General features: G+C 38.0%; 2 protein-coding genes across 2 annotated transcripts in view; both read left to right on the plus strand.

Moving 5' to 3' along the window:
- Positions 1–57, plus strand: part of LOC139978624 (uncharacterized) — a 7,182-nt gene extending 7,125 nt beyond the window's left edge. The window contains exon 6 of the mRNA XM_071988987.1: positions 1–57. This exon is cut by the window's left edge and continues 359 nt beyond it. The gene's annotated coding sequence lies outside the window, so the exon portion shown is untranslated.
- A 3,355-nt stretch (positions 58–3,412) lies between these two features.
- LOC139978662 (uncharacterized) lies at positions 3,413–22,269 on the plus strand. Its single transcript, XM_071989045.1, has 12 exons — positions 3,413–3,621; positions 7,879–8,100; positions 8,795–8,963; positions 9,416–9,549; positions 13,134–13,502; positions 15,804–15,935; positions 16,475–16,801; positions 17,903–18,190; positions 18,554–18,682; positions 19,844–19,993; positions 20,937–21,032; positions 21,851–22,269. The coding sequence occupies exons 1-11, from the start codon at positions 3,570–3,572 to the stop codon at positions 21,017–21,019; spliced, it is 2,055 nt and encodes a 684-aa protein (XP_071845146.1). The 5' UTR covers positions 3,413–3,569; the 3' UTR covers positions 21,020–21,032; positions 21,851–22,269.
- The last annotated feature ends 636 nt before the right edge of the window (positions 22,270–22,905 follow it).

The following is a 22,905-nucleotide window of genomic DNA, read 5'->3' on the forward strand; positions in this document are numbered from 1 at the left end:
GGTGGAGGATCGTTGTTTGCTTGACCTATTTTGAATGATATATTAGCAGCAAGTTAACCACAAAAATGTTGTTGTTTTTACCCACTTTCTGCTTTGAAACTGTTTTACACAGGGTATACAAACCGTACCAGAAAACCGTATCAGAAAACCGTATTCTACAAACTTCCCCTTCCTCTCCATCTATGATAACAAAAGAGAGAAGAAAACAGAAACAGTCAGAATAAAAACATAAGAGACTAAATTTGTTAAGTTACCTACAATACTGACTGAAGGCTACTCAAAGTCTTACATGAAGTAATATTATATCAGCTAGCTCGAAAGCCATGGCAACTGTGAATAGTATAACATCAGTTTTCAATGCATATCTTGTTTGGTTGTATCTGTAAGATTATGCACAAGAACTGCAGCATCACTGCTTTTAACATTGTGTCTTGCATTTCAACAAGAAGAGTGCCATAAGAAAGATTAACCTTCGAGATATTTTGCCCCCCCAAAAAACAAAAACAAAAAAACAACAACAACAAAACTGTTCACGATTCCACTTTGGTTATAGTCCCAACTGAATTTCTATAACTGAAGTGAAAATATTTAAAACCTACCACAAATCTTGACCGTTCGTATCTAGCAGGATATTTTCCATGCCACAGCTATTTCATTTTGCATTAAACCACAACCACAAACACACCACACCACAACACTGTACACCACAACACACCACACCACACCACAAACACAACAACAACCACAACCAAACCACAAACAAAACAGATTAAACGGATCGAGCCGTGTTTTTTTTTTTAATTTTGGTAGGTGCATGACAAGGACGTCACGTGATATAAAATGTCAAAATTGTTCGACATCCTCATCGAGTCCTGTCAACAATTATGTTTTCCGCCCATCATTTTGCATTCCTTTGTGTTTCTAAAGTATATAGTATATGCAAAAGAGAGTATTCTTTCATTTATCCCATAATTTCTCGGGGCCATCCACATTTCCCGGACTCTATCAGTGTTGACCGCATGGTTCCTGCACAATTGCAGCTCCATTGCACCTGTTTGGGTCACCCATTTTATACCTTTTTTATATTATACAATTCCCACGTTTTAGGTGGAGAGCAATCGAACATATACCTTCTTTACGTGGTTCAGCTTAATGGACAGTTGAAAGATCTTTACTATTAATACAGATCTTAGTATTTCTATAACACGTTCACGGGTTGAGCAGTGGCGGCGGAACCGGGGGGGGGGGGGCTTGGGGCTCAGCCCCCCAATGAAAAAGTTGAGGGGGCAAATGCATGATAAGCCCCCCCCCCAATATTTACCAAGGCTCCGAAACGTGCATCTGCCCATTTTTCAATGCATACTTGTCGATCTGTCCGATGCACACGTATACTACATAGGTGTAATAATTTTAGTAATTGCTGGGGACCCTCGGCCCGTCCCCTGGCTATTGACCACATTGTCACCCCAACCGCGTCTTCACGCCCCGTGAAAAGTGGAAGCAGTGAGTGTGAGTACCGGTAAGCGTAACACAACTTCGTCTTAGGCCAATGACTTGCCTCATTTCAGCCAGTTCTCCAACATCCCCTTACTTAGTGGCGGAGCGTCCATATATACAGTCAGGGGGCGGATGCCCCCCCCCCCCTGACGGACTCAAATGGACTGCTGGCGCCCTTTTCAGCTTTTCACTACTTGTTTACTTATTCGCGATTATTGACTATTTTATTGCGCTCTCATATACCTATTGACATTTGTCATATTCTGTTGGTGTAATTTTCCGACAAAATGGCGACGACACCTATTTATTCTCCGTTTATCTGCAAATAAGCATGGCCCGGAAAGGGTCATTTCCTGCAATCTAAGGAGTATCTTTACTCGAAAATTTTCTGTACGCTCCGCGCCAACCTGTAGTGGCGCTCCGCTTAGATAGTGTCGAAAGCGCCCCTACAGACCATTCTTGCACCCCCCCCCCTGACCAAAACCCCCTAGCTCCGCCACTGCCCTTACTACACTCAAAAACGTCTTTGCGGGTACACTACGAGTTATAGCTACTCTCTTAAACACCATCGAATATACAAATTACAATGTTTTTACAGACTTACGGAATCTGAGAAATTGCAGGCTTGAGACCCATATTTTAGGGCAGGTATTCGCAGCATAAAACACTCGGGAAGTGCCGTTTCCGGCCATCTGGGGGTTTGAAAAAACCCAAAATTTTGGGGTACGCTCCGCGCCAACCGATGGTGGCGCTCCGCTTAGGTAGTATCCACACATTAGCCCCCCCAATAATTTTTCCGTTCCGCCGCGCCTGGGGTTGAGGAAAACTCCTTTAAACATCGAACGTCAATGGACTGCTTCGTCTAGCACTCTAACTATAAGGTCACCCCTTCCCCTGTTGTATTTCTGTTCTTAAGAAACAATACAAAACTCAGTAGCTAGGGAAATATATATTTTATGGTCTCAAAATAACATGTTTACATTGAAGTACCAGTAGATCAGGAACAATTGATACATCCAGAGATGGCTTTGTTGTGCATATTTAATTCAAAGTATATGTTTTGAGTTGATTCGTTATAGAATTAAAAAAACAACGACGAACAAACAATGGCTTTACATTAACATTGAGGCTTGCACTCGTGATTCACGGACGTCATCAGCAGATAGGCCTGAGCTTCCGAGAGATTTAGCTTAATTTTAAAAAGTGTATATCTCGAAACCTAGAACACATAGCCTAGTGGGCACGCATTATTACTAGCAATCAATAGTTTTTTTTTCTTTTTCTTCTATGTCATATCAAGTCTAACGTTCTGTACAAAGTCATCTTTCAATACTTTCCCTTGCTTGACGTTCTTTTAGTGAGAGAAGGGGTTGGGCAAGGGCGAGGGGTGGGCGGGGAATGGGAAGGAGGAGTGGGAGGGGAGGGGAAGGGGGATGATCTTTTATATGCGACCTTCTGTGTTAGTTATACCTGTTGGGATTCTTTGCGCTTTCCCCGTTATCAACATTTCTTTCATTTCGGTTTACCCAATGAAGCATGTATAAACAGTTTGATATCCAAAATGTATAAGGTAAGCTTGTATTGAAACGACTGGAATTTGTTGTGTCGTGAACTATTTGACTTGTCTACCTTTATTGCCTATTGACAAGGAAGTGGGGAAAAATCTGCAATGAACAGGGTGTTTTTCCCCTCGAAAATTTGGTTTGACTTCGAACTTAAACAGCCAACGCATCACTAATCATTAAAAGGCTTAAAAACGCTTTGTCAGAGTGTCATTTATTGATTCCCAGTAATCCGTGTAGTATTGGTTTAGCCAAATCGTATGATGAATGAAAGTACGAATGTTTTATACTAGTACACAATAAAAAACGTGAGACAAAAAAGAAAGACGTTGGGTTTATTGATTTTACATTTGCGGCTTGTGACCTCAGTACAAAGCTCCACCCTTCTCGATTACCGATCAATTTATATAGCGGTCACTTTGATACGAAATGTTATTCTCACTTACATATCGGGGAAGGTACCACTTCTAAGCTCCTCATCATTTGCAGACTAGAAAAAAGGTCTCCGCTATGGCTACCTTAGGCCTAGTACTGGTTTTTGCTTTCATTGCAGGGATATCGGGTAAGTTTTATCCATTGTGACTATTGTTTTCTTTTTTCATTACTAATATTAGTATTATTATTATTATTAAGATTATTACTAGTGTTCAAATGTTGTTAGATTTTTACTAAAATTAAAACCTGTTGGCAAGGTATCGATCCCCCATGCAGCCCCTCTAAAAATATTAATATTTGTTGTAAAGTTGCTCTTTTTCTTTCATTTCATCTTACTGCTAAATACTTGACATTGTTTGGTCAATTTTTAACTATAGGCTATACGAAAACGCAAGTTTGGTCATTTAAGGAAACTGAGAGAACATCCCCACCCCCCCAAAAAAAAAACGAAATCAGCTGACAGTTATCTATATAATTTGAGTGAAATTGTTTAAATTAATCCCCCATTTAGCCAGGTTTGTATACATCATCTTGTCTCAGCTATTAAGTGATAGGCATATGAGCAGTCTTGTATGGAGTACCCGAGTACGTACTCTAAACTCCATCGCCTTCATGGATTTGTACTCCATAGACCTTTCGGAATCTAGTATAGATACACGTCATGGAACTCGAACTTAGATACTTTGTAATTATACTCATAACAAAGGTACAATTCTACTTTGTACTTATACTCATAAGAAAGGTACAATCTACTTTGTACTCATACGCATAACAAAGGTACAAATCTACCTCGACTTATACTCATAAGAAAAGAACAAATCTACATTGTATACTCATACGCATAACATAGTTACAAATCTACTTTGTACTCATACTCATAACAAAGGTACAATCTACTTTGTACTGGTACTCATTCTCTTTGCGTTGGTACTGCAAGACTGACGCAGAGTGCTCCATGTACAAACGTTCATATGGAAGTTCGCTATAACACCGAAGTGAGATCACGCCTAAAACAAAATCGATCATGAAATGGAGTTTCAGTTCAATCCACTCCTCCACTACCAATCGAAAACGCTCTTTTCAAAAGCGGGAACTATCTTCACATTTCTTACGAACAAGGGTCTCTTCATAGGTTACAGAGTTTGTACAATCACCCACCCTCCCACCTCCCCCCACCTCCGGTCTACCACTCGAAAGCATACAGATACATCTATCTTAATATACATTTCAATTGTTTTCAGCAATATATGTGTTATCTTTAAATGTTGTATTCGTCTAAATACTCAGTTATGTGCTTCGTCTTATTTAGCGTAATTGTGCTGATATTTTTCGAAACGTCAAATGTGCCACTTGTTCTATGGGGCTCCATCGCCCGCAGGTTGGGTTACTGAGTCTGTTGAGATTTATTCTGCTGTCTAATCCCGTCCGGACTTCCCACGAGATTATATACACTGCACGTAGGAGTGTAGTGCAACGTTCAATTGCAAAGCCATCGACTGATTTAGTAGAATGGTATAGTTGATAGTTACCGTCCGACAGATATGACCTTTCTTTACTCATATCTTTACTCAGTGATATGCTTGAAAGGAAATGGGGATAAACGCTATTACTTTCGGCTTTCAGCACAACATACTTATAGTTATTCATGTCGTGTATCCTATTTCAAAGTTTTGTCCACTTTGCATCTAGGTTATCGAAGTTTGGAAAAGATATACAGTTAATTTTTATCAAATTGATTACTGAAGAAAGGACAAAGATCGACACATATTTTAGCAAAAAAAAAAAAAAAAATGGCCTTACAGAATTTCGACAGTTAACCAAGGGCGGCGGAACCGGGGGGGGGGGGGCACAGGGGGCACGTGCTCCCCCACTTTTCCTCAGGTTAAAAATGTGCCCTTTTTCTACATAAAAATTTCTAAATAAAAATGAGTTTACAAAGCGAAACCCACATCGAATGAAATATTTCGGGAAGTTTTAAATGTTTACTACCACAGGCGTAGGAGCCCAATTTGATTTGGGGGGGGGGGGGGGGCTGTAACGACTTGCACGAATAATATTACCAAAGTTTTTCGGGCGCTACGCGCGCGTTCAACATGTTAATGTGCATATCATATAGGCATGCGTTGGTTATTACATCGCATGCCAATAACATACAATCATTTGCCGTGTTATAACCCTTCCAAATTGGTTAGAATTATTGGGAAAGTCGTTACAATAATAATGATCATAATAATATCAGTTTAACCATTGAAAAACACATAGCAAATTATTTTTCTTTCAGTATTTTGACATATTTCATTTGCTTTCATGCATATCGATCGCGTGTGCAGGGACTTGGACTTTATAATGATTTCACCTCATTCTGTCTTTTCCTTGTTTCCCAATTTGCACATTAGATTTTGCAGTGCTAGTAGGCCTATGCATTGTTTCCTTGAGGAGGAGGGGGGGGGGGGGGTTGTGGCGTTGATGGAGTGATGTGTATACGCAAATAAGATAATACAATAAGAGTTATTAAGGGTACTAAATATCAGGCTGCATCAGTCCAATCGAATTTCTGCAAAGTGCCCTTCGACGTCGGTGCCCCCCTGCCCCCCCCCCCCCCCCAGATTAAAAGTGCTTCCGCCGCCCTTGCAGTTAACCCCTGAAGAATATCCCGATAATCTAGAAGAGACAGTTCCTATAATGTTTATATATTTACCAACACAGACCTTTGCAGTAGAAACGTTGTTTTGCTCACATTTTATTGAGTATGAGAATTTCAACCTGCAACGACAGGACACAAAATCTGTTACACAGATATAAAACAAAATTAAAGTAGAGTCACGGGATCAACTGATAATTTGTTGTTTGTATGCGTAGCTACACAATACAAATCGCTTGGAACTTATCTTATGAAGTTTATATTTTTAAAGCAGTTTTACAGAATTAAAACAGTCAATCGAAGCCTATAGTCAAATAACGGAGAGCAATGATATGGATAAGTGAAGCTTCATACGAGCACCCATTGTAGAATTGGCTTTGAACAAGAACCACAATATAAGAGGCCTGTAAAAGGGCATTATGAATCTGACATTAATTGAAATAGATGGTTCCAGTGGTATAGGAAGGGTAATGACTTTCTAGATGTTGTGCAAGATTGCGTTTAACATCAGCATGATACTTTCCCTACTAGGGGGATAACATCCTGGATCTTGTCCTGAATTCTGATCCAAGCAATTTTGTTGATTTGACTGGTCTATGAAAACTAGGAACTATAGCGATCATGATATACTAGCTTTTGATGTTGTTTGCAAGGTCGCAAATTCTGTTAGCAAGGAAGAAGTCCCTGATTTTTCGAGATCAGATACAGAGGCAATTGAAACTTTACTAAAGGGTACAGATTAGATTTATTTGTTTAGAGATATGGGTGCTTCTCAATCTTGGATTTGTTTAGCTGATAAGTTAAAGGTCATTATGGAAAATCATGTTCCGTGGAAGAATCGTCGTCGTAAAAGCAGTATGCCTTCCTGGATGAATAAGAAAGTAAGGTGTGCAATTAGGCAAAAACGTAAAATGTGGAAGATATAGGAGGACTTATTCTGAATCTCTATTGGCCAAGTTTAAAATTCATCAGCTGAAGGTAGAACGATTAGTCTCTGATGGAAGATTGAATTTCGAAAATAAAATTGCCTTAAATAGTAAGGATAAACCAAAGGCCTTCTTTTTTATGTCAGTTCAGAAAGTTAAAGATGAGATGTTTTTCTTAGGGCACCACAGGCAGATATTATAGTTACCGATAGTCAGGATCTTGCAGATCTTTTGAACAACTTTATTGTGTCGGTTTTTACAAGGGAAGATATGAATAGTATTCCTGATTTTCAGGGGGGAAGTGATGGTCCTAAACTGGATACGGTCTTATTTTAGGATGAGGTTGTCTTAAAGGAGCTGCTTTGTCTAAATGTTTCTAAAGCTTGTGGACCTGATACAATCCATCCGTATATGTTAAAGACTTTTGCACACCATTTATATATATATATATATATATATATATATATATATATATATATATATATATATATATATATTTACAAAAGCTTGTCTACTTGAGGTAAGAAAGCAATTAATAGCCAATATATATATATATATATATATATATATATATATATATATATATATATATATATATATGTATGTTTGTGTGTGCGTGCGTGCGTGTATGTACTATGCTATGCAATAAACTATAGGCCTATGTACCATGCCGTCACATTATATATGACTCACGTTCAAAATATTCTACTAATATCTGTAGCTCTCTCAGCCATATTTTAAAAATTACTGATTGGTTTTGGGCTATTAATTTCTTACACGTTGTCATATACTGTCCTCTCTTTTTTTTATACCGTAGGTCAACCCACTCCTCCACCATCCATTATTTACTACGATGTTGGGACAGATATCTACACCAGGGACTCAGGTGGATCCCCGTCTCCCTTAAATCTTGGCACTTCCGACGATAGAAAATCTTGTTTTGACGGAACCGACTTCTACTACACCGCAGGGGATTCTGTTTTCAAGATTACTGATACGGATACTGATACGCTCATCTATACAGCTCCGGATGGACGAAGTAAATCACCCACACCCAGCTCCTTTGTTTTTTTTAGTGTGTGTGTGTGCTTTCTTTCCAATCTTTCTAATGAGATTGATGTCGTTTCTATGTATGTTTCTTGTGTATAATTCCGCAATTCTTCCTGAAAGATTAGTAAAATGTATATAAATTGATGTCTGTGTGAAACGTTTTGAAATGATGATGATGATGATGATGATGATGATGATGATGATGATGATGATGATGATGATGATGATGATGATGATGATGATGATGATGATGATGATGATGATGATGATGATGATGATCATGATGATCATGATGATGATGATCATGATGATGATCATGATGATGATGATGATGATGATGATCATGATGATGATCATGATGATGATGATCATCTGGATTTAGAAATATTAATAATGTAGTGCACATAAAAATGTAATTATGTGAATGGTTACTTAATGCATTTCATGTTTGGAACGTGCTAAGTATTGATGAATTATAACGTTTCCGGTCATGTGTGTGGTAATGTGTAATGGTAATGTGTAGTGTGTAATGAAATGTTTTACTTATGACACACGGTAGGTACTGTGACAATGTATTATAAAAAGCAAAAAAAGTCTTTCTATTTAATATAAAATTTAAATTCGAATGTATTAGTTTCATTTTCTGCCTCCCTTTCTCATCTCTCTCTCTTTCAACGCACCAGCTCTCAAATCGATTGCGTGTCGCTGCAACTTGTTAGCGGTGAGCCTTTGTGACGACTCCGACGATACTTTCGTAATCATAATAACGACGGATCCCGTCGAAGATGTCATAGAGCAAAGTTTAGGAACTGAGGGCAGGGCTGGCATTGGATTCTCGACAGATGGCGGTTGGTAAGTTGTGATTGTGATGATTTATCAACGGTTAAACGCTAATCTTCGATACTTGTGATTCATTATACTTTAAGTCGTGAAATGCAATATGCTTTATTAAGCTTACTATACATTTACTCTGATTGCCTCGTTCTTCTCCAATCTATCTATCTAGCTATTCCTAACGAAATAATAAAACAAACAGCAGATTTTGTGATTGATTGTACTTGATTTATCCCAAGTTCCATGGACACTCCTGATACTTCATTGTAATGCGATCTTCGGTTATATGTTGCAATATAACTTTTCGGAAATCCGTCTCCTACTGGGTCTCGCCCCTGAGTTACCATGTGGAAATTTGCATAATACGCATGTGTTCAACTCAGCAGTATTGAAACTACCATTTGGACTATTCAATTACATGATAACATGCGTATTATGAATGATGCTTTAATATTTCTCTGCTTAAACAGTTACTTCATAGTATGCACTATCTTACGAACACGAATCTATGACTGTAATGACCTCGCCGGGGATCCAATTACAAGGTCGGCAAATAATCTGGGTAGACAACCTCGATGCATAGCATGTCACCAAGACGGTTCTGGTAAGCATACATTTTGGCCGGTCAGGTATCGAACCCATGACAGGTCAATTACTTACTATAGGTTTCTACTGCCACCGTCACAATGGAGTGTGAACTCCTTTTCGGTTGTTCATTGTGTTTTTGGGGGGGGGCGGGAGGGGGGAGGGGGGCTCATTCGTTCACTGACTTTATACGATAGGCTTACTATTTACTTGTGAGCCAAACAAGAAAGGCGTATTGCCTAATGTTACACATCACAGTAGTATTATCAAGTGCACTGTAACAAGTAGGTCCTAAGGAACAGCTCTGTTCACCAGCTCGAACTAACTTGATACTAATCGATTAAACTAAATGATGCACGATAGGTGTAACCAAAATGGAAAACAACAAGATTAATTAAATGCGTAACGACAACTCAAACGGGGGTACCTTGTATGTACGATCGGTACAAATGAAAACAGTGTTGTCAGTAGGTTAACCGCAATCGCACGATAAAGCCGTACCTGACATGTCAATAAGCAAAAAACTGTATCCCAATACACAAGTCAGTTATATGAGGCATAGCTTCGGCATTTGTCGACAAACTTTCAGTTCTGTTACCAAATTATTGACCCTTATTATGGCCAGCAAAAAAAGACGAAACTTTGAATTCATCGGGTGTTGAAGAACTTGGAAGGATGGCTGATCATCGTAGTACTTTGCTGCTAAATGATCAGAACAACCAAGATGGCTTGAAGAAATGTAGGAGGAAATTCTAAAAGAGTGGGCTCAACTCAAGTCTCAAGTCAGTGGCAAAAATATTCTATTTGGTTCCCTATCCCAGCTTGTAATCCTGGAAGGCTGCAACTTTCCTCTGTTGTCTGAATAATTTAAAGTAATGGTAGTTCTGCCAGTGAGTAATGCTTGTGAAAGGGGATTCTTAACCGTCAATAGAATCAAAACATCCCACAGAACACTTCTCTTGCCCCAGATTCTAAATGATTTAACGCAAATTTCTGAGAATGTCCTGTCCATAACAGATTTCAACCCTACCACATCAATTGACAGGAGGTAATTTTTCAGCAAAGGGCGACGTCACACCGACGGATATCGATCCCCAAACACAACATCAAAACGCAAATCACCACCAACAAGGGACTCATCAGATGAAGAACTAGTTTGCCAACCCCCCCACCCCCCCCCCCCCCCAATCCGTATCTTCGAACGATTCAAATTCATTCAACACTATCATTTATTCATTTTCACAAAGATAAGTAAGTAAGCAGTATTCGCGGGAAGTTTAGCTGAAAAAAATGTGTGCAAAAAGGAAAAAAGCCCGCGTATTTTCACAAAAAAAGTTTTCAAGTATCACAATGTAACTGCTATCTGGGCTTTGTGGTTTCTTCCTTCATCAGCAACAGTAAATGTATATATTACTATAAGAAAGTTGATTGCAGTGAACTTGAAGCAAGCCCAAATCGCGTTTTTGTTCAACGACCAATGTCAATGGGAGATAACTGTGTAAAATCGCTTACTATTTTTACGTACATTATGTACGGAGATTTTTCAGATGCGGTGACTTTTAACGAAGTGTAGTGATACGAACTGAACTTTCAAGGGAACAAACGTAAAATAATAACTTTGCCGAAATAACATTACATATTTCGAAATGAACTACAGCGAGTTTATAGGATTAATTTTTAGTAAAACAAAATTGATAATTCTTGAGACCTGACCAATGAAATCCGACACTCAGTAATCGATCGATAATCATAATAATTGTCAGTGCCAAGCGTTATCTTAACTTATAAACGATGCTAACACATGTATACACTGATACAGTAGTCTGATGTCATTTCAAGTGAAAGTTACAGATTGTCAGCCTTGCCATTGCTTATTTTTGTGTCCTAAACAATGCTAACGATGTTTCACCGTCATATATTTTCACATATTTATACCATGTTTTAAACACTTTTGACGAACCACAATTTAAATAGATCGTTTATGCTGTAAACAACTAACAGTAACACTATACGGCGATATCCTAAGTTAGGCCATACTACCTAGGCTTACATCACACAAAAAATTAGCGGGAAAAATGGCGACTAAATTTAAAGTTTTTGCGAGTAGAATTTTAGACTCGGTCGTCAGTTGGCGAGTAGTTTTAAATAATTTGTCGAGGCCTGGTAGGTGGCTAGAAATAGAGAGATCAGGGCAAGAATATGAATTAATATTAAATATGTATGCCTATGTGCCGCTGCCGTGTTACTTAAATGACATTGGGTACATTCATATGTGAGTGAAACGGATGAGAAGGGTATACATATTCATTACCAAAGTAAGCACTCCCAGGCCCCCCCCCCCCTTTTTCATCTCCTCCCCAACCCCCTTCTCGATACATTACACTCCTTTCTTTGCTTGCAATCAGATAATGAAATGGATTAATTCTTTACCAAGATATAAAATCTACCTAATTGCCACAAATCTTGGACTGCATTCGTTCAACAAGCATACATCAGAACAATTCTGCAATAAGTCTTGGAATGAACAGAATATTAGTCACTGTGTGAAGGGAGTTGGGAGAGGGAGATCAATGTATAGGTGCTTTGAAATGCTCCTTTCCTTCTTGTGACCAAATCTCCAATGTAAATATCAATCTAACTCAATGCATCATGTGCGTTAGGACCAGTATCATACAACTGAAAGTCATATTATACCAACTCCCATTAACTGTGATATATCTGACCATTTTAGCATTTTTCTGGCATATTCAAAATATGTGAAGACAGTTTTGCTTGAAACGGTGGTTTATTACACAATGGAAAATATTTTCAGCCAAAAATGAAGGTTTATGCGACTGTTTATCTGAACTGTACAATCTTTTGGTACTTGAACGCTTAACGTTCCACAGCGAGCAATTTGGACTAAGTATGGCTTATAATGTACAAGTTACGGTCGCAACTCCGTCTACAGTGGGACTCTGGTTAAGACATAAAATGCCAATGAATGAAACAGCGAATGCAATAGCGCTGCGCGCATTTCGTGTAAATATTGCGTTTTTATGACAATGCATAACAACTGAAAACAACAAGAGCAACCGCTGAATATAACGCAATCTAATCAGGATGGACGAAATCGTGATTTACTGGCCCAAAATTGCAACCATGGCGTTTGAATGCTATCAAAAGTGACTGAATGAATTAGAAAAGCAATTGTTTCGGATGAATATAAGTCGTACGGCCGAATGCAAACAATGTTTATGAATGCAGCGACGAAATACGAATGATTGAAACAATATCTTAGCAAAACTTGGCAGTGGATTGGAAAATTCAAAATATACCACGAAGAAATATTGACTTTAGATAACTACAAGTGGCACTGATGGAATTAGTTCCGAATCAACCATGACTATACAGAATGCGAAGTAGGTACAGAGAGACGACGAACGAATAACAAATATTTGTGAAACTGATGGTCGATTTAGGGTCCGAAGTCTTTATCGATTTGTTAATTGTTTAAATATTAATTTAATTATATATATATATATATATATATATATATATATATATATATATATGTGTGTGTGTGTGTGTGTGTGTGTGGTTTCTTTTCTTTTCTCATTACAGACGTTTACATATTTGTCACATTTGACACTCAAACAAGTGCCCTACGCTTACACTGGGATGGCTTAGCAGACACTTCATTGGACGTGACTGCTATATCAGTACTTACGATGGGTACTTTTTCGGATGTGGCTGCACGAGTCAGCTGCGTAGCTATTGCGGATGGATACGTTTATTTCCTTATTGATGAACTGATAAGTGGCGATGATACACAATATGAATTATCCAGGTACCCGATAGAACCTTGGTTGTTAGATGTTCCCACCAATTCACGAGTTGACATACAAGTGTTGGAAACGGGAAGCGACGGAAACATCGATGGGGACGCAAATGGATTGTCTGTGTGTGGCTCAGCCTGTATAGCTGCTTGTGGTACGTTATCTAATATTGCTTAGAGCTGTGGTTCCTAACCTAGGGGTAATTTACGCCCGGGGTGGGGGTAATGATCAGATATTTTGAAGGCGTCGGAGATAGACGGTTGGGGATGGGGTGAGGTCACTGCTTCTGACAGAAAAAAAAGTACGTAGAAATTGGAGTCAGCGCCATTTATATATGACTATTCGTATTTTGGTTTCTGAATTATGAAATCTATATAAACTGCTATTGTGCGACTTTTGGCGAACGAATACCATGCAAATAAGTGCAACCACCCGATTGATTTCGACCAAAGCACGATGTTACTGGTGTGCCATGAAGCGTAGTGTACTGCTAACTTACTAAAAAATTAGTACACTACTACAAGAGGAAACTAAAATGAACCGTTTTTCCAACCATGTTAGTAATGGCTGTTTCATAATGATAGGACATACGTGAGTTAATAGAACAGGAAAGAGATATCCTTGTGGCTAGCAATGCCAAGAATGATAGCGAACCACTGTGGTAGGCACGATCATTATAACAAATCCTTGGTAAATAATAAACTGGCAACAAATTGAACTTATGCTACCAACGAGCAAACGCGTTAAGAGAAAGCCATGGGTCCATTTGTTTTGTCATTTCGAAGTTCCAAGTATTAATTTCAAGTACCGGTTACGTTTGCGAAGTTTGCGTACCTGTAGTCGTGCTGACGACGTACTATTAATGTGTACGATCACGTTAGTTCTATCAATTCGTCACAAGAATATGTCCAAAGCCTAAATACAAGTAAGTGGTGTTAGATATAAATTAAATCAAATCAAGTCAGATGGCCGAAGGCTTCTACATAGATCTATTCTACCGGGTAGATTAGAAGCCGTGTATAAGAAGCCGTGTTGATCATAAAAAAAAACTTCTTAGTTAGTGACACGTTTTAAAGGTGAGTATAGCCATAAAGGTTTTATATGATTAGTTATCGTAGGCGGCGACATGTCACTATTGTGGAAACCGGAACATGCAATGACATAATTTCTGCTGATCTTGTTAAACAACTGACGCAGGCGGAGTTATTAGCGCGTCGTCTGAATTTGTTTCTCTTTTTTTTTTTAAAGAAGGTTCTCTTTCTAAGAATCCTTACTGTTAAAGTCCCAATGCATGTTTGCTGATGAATTTCGGAAAACAAACTTCCGAAGTAGATTAAATCTTTCTCATTCTAAATGCACTCTCACCAGGTGGTTTTAATGGAGAAAAGCTGTCGCAATCGTAAGAAAGAAATTTATATTCTGTTGCCCTTTATGGCGCGAGCGATTTACCGTAAAATCACTGCGACTGCGTATGTCAGTATGTTCATTACACAAATGTAAACGAAATAGTATAGACATGCAGCCCGATCAAGAATTTAATGCAGTCCTATCATCCACCTATTACAATTCCACGGAGGAAACGTCTGAAAACACCTGTTTATTCATTGCAATGGAAGGAAATGACACAATTCCGCAAGCTACATCGGTAATACCGAGAGAAAGTTATTATTCAAGAGAACGGATCTATGACAGGCTAGCCACGAAAGTGAAAGTAGTCCTAGGCCTCACGGTCGTCATAAACAAAATAAATGATTGGTTAATGATATGTTGGGCGGGGCTTGCAAATTGTGATTGAAGTTTGCAAAATCAAAGGACTCGTAAAAAATTGGCGAATTTTATTCAGCTCAAAATTTGTAATCAATAATGAATATTGATATGAAAATTGCATAGAACGTTGTCATTTTCACTGAGCTTTTAGTGCAGTAAGCTGGAAAGATCGAAGGTTCAATTTGAGACTTTAAGCAATGGAATGTAAAATTCATACCTTGCACAGTATCGTTGTTCAGATGAATCTGACTAACGACGAACTGACGTCTCGATGTTAACGTTCTAATTGGCAGGCTCAGTAACGCCGATGATATGCATTTACGTGTAACCGAGCTGCAATTTACAAGGGAAGTGATACGATTCCTTAGAAGGTGGCGTACGTTTTGGTAGTATACCACCTTTTGTCGTAGCACATGTCCAAATATCGTTTATTGGATAGATGACTTTTGGGTTTCATTGATGTTCACAGAAATGAAACAAGATGTGATATCGTGCGTTCCACGATGGGACATTTAAAAGTCGCATGTGTGTATACCTTCAAAATACCGCTACCGTGTAACGCGTCAAATGCTATTAAAATATGGCAAAGATGAATTTCTGGGACTCTACAAAATCTACATAATGCTAACAAAGTCTTTTCATTTTTTTGTCTCCTCCATGGCGATGTAAATATTTCTGTTACTATTAGAAACAACATGCGAATGCGCTACAGACTGTGGCTTCTGTTTCGACGATGCGGGCGGTGATACATGTCAATGCGAGAACTCCGCAGCACCGAACTGTACGTATACTGATACCACACTTGCAGGCGAATGTGTGGGTAAGTATACAGTCCTAGCTATTGTTGAAGGATGACCTTTAGGCACAACGTTGACATCCTACTTATTAACCAAGACCATTACAAAGTACTACTACTGCTACTAATACTACTACTACTACTAACACTACTACTTTTGAATTTCTTGCAATGACCCTTCCATGAAACTGAAGCACATTAATTAAAGTGGCTGGCCTACTTAGTCTAACGCAAATTAGGAAACTTTCACAGATTCAACACAAAGTAAATTAGGGTAATATTGGGGTTATAGGGACTTATTGTTTACAATAAGTTACAAACCGTCAGGGACAAATGCTGTTGATTGTCATCCAAGGGTGTGTATATATATATATATGCATATAAAAAACATATAAATATATATATATAGCCCTATATATATATATATATATATATATATATATATATATATATATATAATCCTGCCTGTTTAAAGTATCTCATTCGAGATCCGGCTTTATGGTACACAAAGCTTTTGAGTTTCATTCTTCTTTATTTTTATCCTTCGTCTTTGAACAAAATAGTCGCAATACCACGTATCGATGCCTGCTGCTTGGTTAAAAACCCTCTTGCACTGCGACGAAGTGGAGGTGATGTATGTGTGGTGGGTGTTACAACTGAAGAAGGAACCATCGATGTTGGCAGAGCGGCGCCGACAGGACGATGGCTTAAACTCCCCATACATACTGTAAAGAGCAATGCTGTCACGTCTCCTTATTATGAAGGTTTCTCTGCGGCTGTGCCACCGCAATCAAGAGGGAGACGCTTCGGGGTTTACCGAGCTCATTTTGATCCAGACAATGACAGTCTACTGGAAGAGTGGATACCATGCATTGCAACCGAAAACAGTGGTATGTGTTATAATAATTTATGTTCAAGTTGCTATTTTGTTCCTGTAAAAATAAAGGAATGTACCATATATATATATATATATATATATATATATATATATATATATATATATATATATATATAAATATATATATATATATATATATATATATATATATATATCTACTCCCAAAAAACACAAAACAAACACAAACAAACAAAAAGAAGGAAAGAATTGAAACATAGTTGGATCAATGATGCCATTTACGCAAGTCGTCAGCCATTGCTGTGACGTTACATTTTTAGCCAATGATTTCTCAGTCAATGAAATAGTCATATTTTCGTAGATGTCTGCGTTAGCTGTTATCCACCTTTATCCCTATCATAAATAGGACATGTTTGTCTCGATACTTTCTGGACTTTGACGATATTATTATAAACCACGACTACAATGGGGAGGGGCCAATGGGGGAAGGGGTGGGGAAAGGCCAATGCTAATCTAAGCCCTCGGTTCTAACCCTTCCCGCACTCCTTTTCGTCAGGCATGCGCACATGTGGGGTATAAAAGTGGGGAGAGGGGGCGAACATTTGGTAGCAAAAATGCACCTGTACAAAGTGTACTTCACGGGATATTTAGGATGTTACTGACCACGTCCTTACCCCGCCCCCTCCTTCCTTCACCCACCCATCCACACCCACGAGTCAGAAGTGGACCAAACTTTTATTTATGAAGAAAAAATGCATGAAATTCAAAATAGTGACAATCCTTTAATGCCATGTATTATATATATATATATATATATATATATATCAGGCGAAGGTAGGAATCGAACCCCGGATCTTCGTGTCATGAACCGAAGTCCGTACCACTCGACCACAGTGATTCTACTGGAGTGTTAAAGCGTATAAATTGGCTTTGGATAACTGTCATTAAGGGCGTATTACCCAAGTGTTATGATTGTACAGAATGCACCCCTGGCGCTTTTAATCTGATATACATAATCTTTTAATCTGATATATATATATATATATATATGTCTGTAAAAAATGTCAATAAACTATAGTCATAAAATTTGCCCTCAGTATCTGTTGTTATATTTTGTTTGTTTTCTTCCTTGAAGGATTCGTCAACACACTTTATACATACACCATAAGTCCAGACCAAAGCGTATCCCTCGGATCTGAGTTTCTCAAAGACGGACTGGATAGATTTGAGCCAACTCTCAGATGGCGTTGCACAACCTTCGACACAATGGGTAATCCAAACGATCCTGTGCCAGTCCCATCATGCGATGGGAGCCTAGTCTGTCCATTGTCTGGTAGCGGACTATCCGATAGTATCTATGAAGTTTATCGTACAGGGAGAGAGAAGCGGACATGGCATCCACTCTTTTATCTCTGTGTTAGAAGTAAGTTCCTACAAAATGTTGGTATGTTATGGTTTCTGATATTCTTATTGACCCCTTCCCAACACCAACCCATCCCATGCCTGGCCCTTTCCCACCGACCTTACGCCCAGGAGGATAAACAATGGCTGGATATTTGTCACCAAGGTGGATACGTCATATAAGCACAGCCGTTTTTCATACAGTTAAAGCCTACGACTTTTTAAGCTTCCGTGAGAACACAGCCAAGACCCACCCATCTACAGAGTGCAGCGCTATAATGATTGATCAGGTCCACACATATTGTGTGCTATATACTACTTGTCGTTGTTAGAGTTAAATGTTCACCAATACCACAAAGCGCCCTTCTCATTTATATCCATACAGGTTGTAACCATGGATGGTTTGGTGCTGACTGTGCTCTCGAATGTGGCGATTGTGTAAACGGTGTTTGTGATGACGTCAACGGACTTTGTAATTGCTACCCAGGATTTACTGGAGATACATGCGAGGATGGTAAGAGCCGCGTATTCAAATTTGATAAAGCGTACACTGTTGTGATAACCAAACATTAGAATGCTGTGCGCTATTTTTATCCTTCGAGTATCTTTTAGCCAACCACTTGTTCCCAAAGAATAATAACCTTTTATAGTTAAGGTTTGTACAGAAACCAAAAGAAACCGGTTCATAATGAACTTTGCTGAAACCTAATTGGAAATAAGTCCATCAGTTAAATGTTGCTTTTCTATATGTGTGATATATAAATAACAAAAGTTACTTTTTGCTAAATTTTTTAATAGGTTCGAAATAGTCATTTCTTCATAAATGTATAAGTTAATTACTTGAAACGTGAACACGTGACTAATTAGGTTGATTAATTACAATCTTACTAATTGGAATTTAGAGGAACAATCGATGTAGGTTGTCAGACATAATTACATTATTGTAAGAAGTTATGTTTAGCAATAAACCGTCAGTTGCCAACTATATTGCTGTATTAAAAGGAAACTTGTCTGACTATTTTAATCTTAGACTGTATTGATTGGTTACTGATTGATTGATAGAATTATTGAATAATTGATGGATTGTTTGATGGATAGCAGGATGAATTTATGGATTTATAGTTGGATGGATGTGTGGGTGGTTAGATAAATTCACGGCTCGATTGATTGATTGATGGATGGATTAATTGAATGATCGATGAATTGAATGATATTGCACTTGATTCTTTGTGTTATCACTGGACAGATGGATGTCTTGATGGATTGACTGTGATTGAAAGTGTTTGATTGATTTGACTATTTAATTGATGGATGGATGGATGGATGGATGAATTTCTGGATTGACTGACAGATGGGTGGCTTGAATGACTGACCGCGATTAATTTACTGCACTTTATTTATGATTGATTGAACGATCGATATGTTGCTTGATTGGTTGAAGGATTTAATTGATTGACAGATGGTTTGATTGATTTTACTGCAGTTATTTGAAAGCACTTGATTGAAGGATGGATGTATGATTTGATTGATTGATTGACTGATGGATCGATTGATTGACTGACGAATTTGTTTGCTTCTTTGCTTATTGTTTTCTGTCTATGTTATAAAACCGTGTTCATCGTTGTGTTATTCATGACATTCAATATCCCTTTCCTATTTTCTTCCTACTGTTTAGTTTGCCCTGAAGGCGAAATCGGAAAAGGTTGTTCATACGAGTGCAGTGATGTATTTCCAGGGAGTGATTGCAGTAACATTTTGATCTGTAACCCCGGCAAGGTCGGGTGTAAATGTTATCCAGGATTACAAGCTCCTGATTGCATTAAGCGTAAGTCTTAAAATCTTATAAAGCAGAGACTGGAGCAGTGCAGGCAAATGTGTCATTCCCCCTTCCACCAATGTGTCACCCCCCCAATGTGTCACCCCCCCCCCCCCCAACGTATACCGGTACTAAATCGTTGAGGCTTTTTCTTTCTTAGAGGGTAACATAATATTTTAGATTTTTAGAAAATGCAAGGCGCATTACAATAATTCCCTTGTCAACGATAACCTGTCAAACATAGAAACAGTCCTTCCATATGGCAGCAGCTAAACAGCGCCCTGACAGTTGATCTCACAGGTCCCCGGCTTTACACCTGGGTGAAGAGAGGCAATGGAGATAAAGTGCGTCGCCCAAGGACACAACTTAATGATCTGGCCAGGACTCGAACCTGCAAACCTTAGATCACAAATCGACTGCGTTAACCACTTGACCACAACACTCTCTCAAATACCTCCTTCATACGACTCCTCCTTCACCATAATATGTTTTTTTTTTCTGTTGTATAATAATGATAATACATTGCAAGAGGTTGAAACCAAATCATGGAATACATCGTTTTATAATAATGCAAGGTACTTAGACAAATTCGATCGACAGGATATCTGTCATAATTTTTTTTGTCTACAACATAACGATTCGCTTAATGGCATGGTATATGCGTCTGAACCAACTTGTACCCAAAATTCTCGGTCGTTATAGGTATCACAATACACTTATTATGAAAAGGATGGGATATACGAAAAACACTACCATCTCAAATAACAAAATAAGTGCAGTCTAATACCGATACTGTTTGTTTTTTTGGGTATTTATTATTGGTATTTATTTCTTTTTACATCAAACAAGGAAATGTTGTACATTGTGAGACAGTGTTACTCTACAGAACTGTAAATAGAAACACTACAGATAACAGAGTTTTCAATCTTGTTTCATATCGTTTTCCTTTTAGCTTGTGACGCAGGATATTGGGGTTCTAATTGCCAGAGCACTTGTACTGATCCTTGCGATCCCCGTACGGGGGTGCCAATGTAGTCGCCATTTTAGGGTAAGACTTCTACATTTTGTTTCGCATACATGGTTGTTTTCGACAGATCAGGTGCGATGTCCACTTCGACAGTGTATGCATGGATACTATGATCCCTTGCATCACTGCTACGTCACTGGTCATAAATCTCATCTAGATCGTGGTAAGGATATGTACGTCAATGACGTCACATCGCTGGTTACAGACTCCGGATCAGTGATGCAGCAGGACTACGTCTATATCAATCTTGTATTATTCGATTGGTAGAAACAGATTAGGAGACAGAAGGTTTAACCGTTAATATTGGTCTATATATGTCATAAAGAACATCAAAGGTTTACAAAGCTGCTAAAACACGATGATTTAAAAGCTAGACTTTGTCATCTCTGGATAGGATGAAGATTATTATCTGTTTTAGATATAAATATAAATATAAATGTATATATATATGTATATATATATATACATATATTAATTGATATATATATATATTAATTGATATATATATATTTATTGATATATATATATATAAATAAATATATATATATATCAATTAATATATATATATATATAAATAATAGTTTATGAAACCTTTTACTTTGGGTGGGTTTTACAGAAAACTGTGAGAAAGGAGGCGGGGGGGGGGGGTTGATTCCCCTGGGTCACTATACATCCCTGACCATCCCTGCTCTATATCCATCATAAAATACTACTTTTAGTAGAGGGTACATCGGTCCAAATTCGGAAATGTTTCCATTTTACCTATACAGATTTGTTGGTGATAGATACGCTATTTGGTAACAATGCCTTTCTCTGCCTCTCTCTCTATTTTAATTTAGACCAAATCGAACCGACTTGTGACCGTTCAACGATTACCATGATAACCGGATTTGACTGCGATTTCTGACCGAATATTTGTATTCGTATAAAGTAACTAAGGGTGTCGGTCATTATGTTTTAAAAAGTACAACTATAATCGGAGTTTCACGTGTATTTTTTTTTGTATTTTTTATATTTCAATATTTCAAAACGATATTATTTTATTCGAAATGTTTAAGATTTGTTTAATTTCTTCATTTGTTGTGATTAATTTCAAAGACCTGGCAGATTTTGGAAGAACGTATCGCTTAGAACACCCACAAATGGCGAACAGATTGGAAACGGCATTTCATTTTTATTACTTCTTTATACAACTTTATTTGGTGGAGGATCGTTGTTTGCTTGACCTATTTTTAAAGATATATTAACAGCAAGTTAATCACCAAAATGTTGTTGTTTTTACCCACTTTCTTCTTTGAAACTGTTTTACACAGGGTATACAAACCGTACCAGAAAATCGTATCAGAAAATCCTATTCTACAAACTTCCCCTTCCTCTCCATCTATGATAACAAAAGAGAGAAGAAAACAGAAACAGTCAGAATAAAAACATAAGAGACTAAATTTGTAAAGTTACCTACAATACTGACTGAAGGCTATTCAAAGTCTTACATGAAATAATATTATATTAGCTAGCTCGAAAGCCATGTCAACATCAGTTTTCAATGCATACCTTGTTTGGTTGTATCTGTAAGATTATTCACAAGAACTTCAGCATCACTGCTTTTATCATTGTGTCTTGTATTTCAACAAGAGGAGTGCCATAAAAAATAATAACCTTCGAGATATTTTGTCCCACCCCCCCCCAAAAAAAAAGCAACAAAACTGTCCACGATTCCACTTTGGTTATAGTCCCAACTGAATTTCTATAACTGAAGTGAAAATATTTAAAACCTACCACAAATCTTGACCGTTCGTATCTAGCAAGATATTTGCCTTGCCACAGCTATTTCATTTTGCATTATTACCCAAACCACAAACACACCACACCACAACACACTACACCACAATACAAC

This window comes from Apostichopus japonicus, chromosome 2, assembly GCF_037975245.1.
Source record: "Apostichopus japonicus isolate 1M-3 chromosome 2, ASM3797524v1, whole genome shotgun sequence".
NCBI lineage: Eukaryota > Metazoa > Echinodermata > Holothuroidea > Aspidochirotida > Stichopodidae > Apostichopus > Apostichopus japonicus.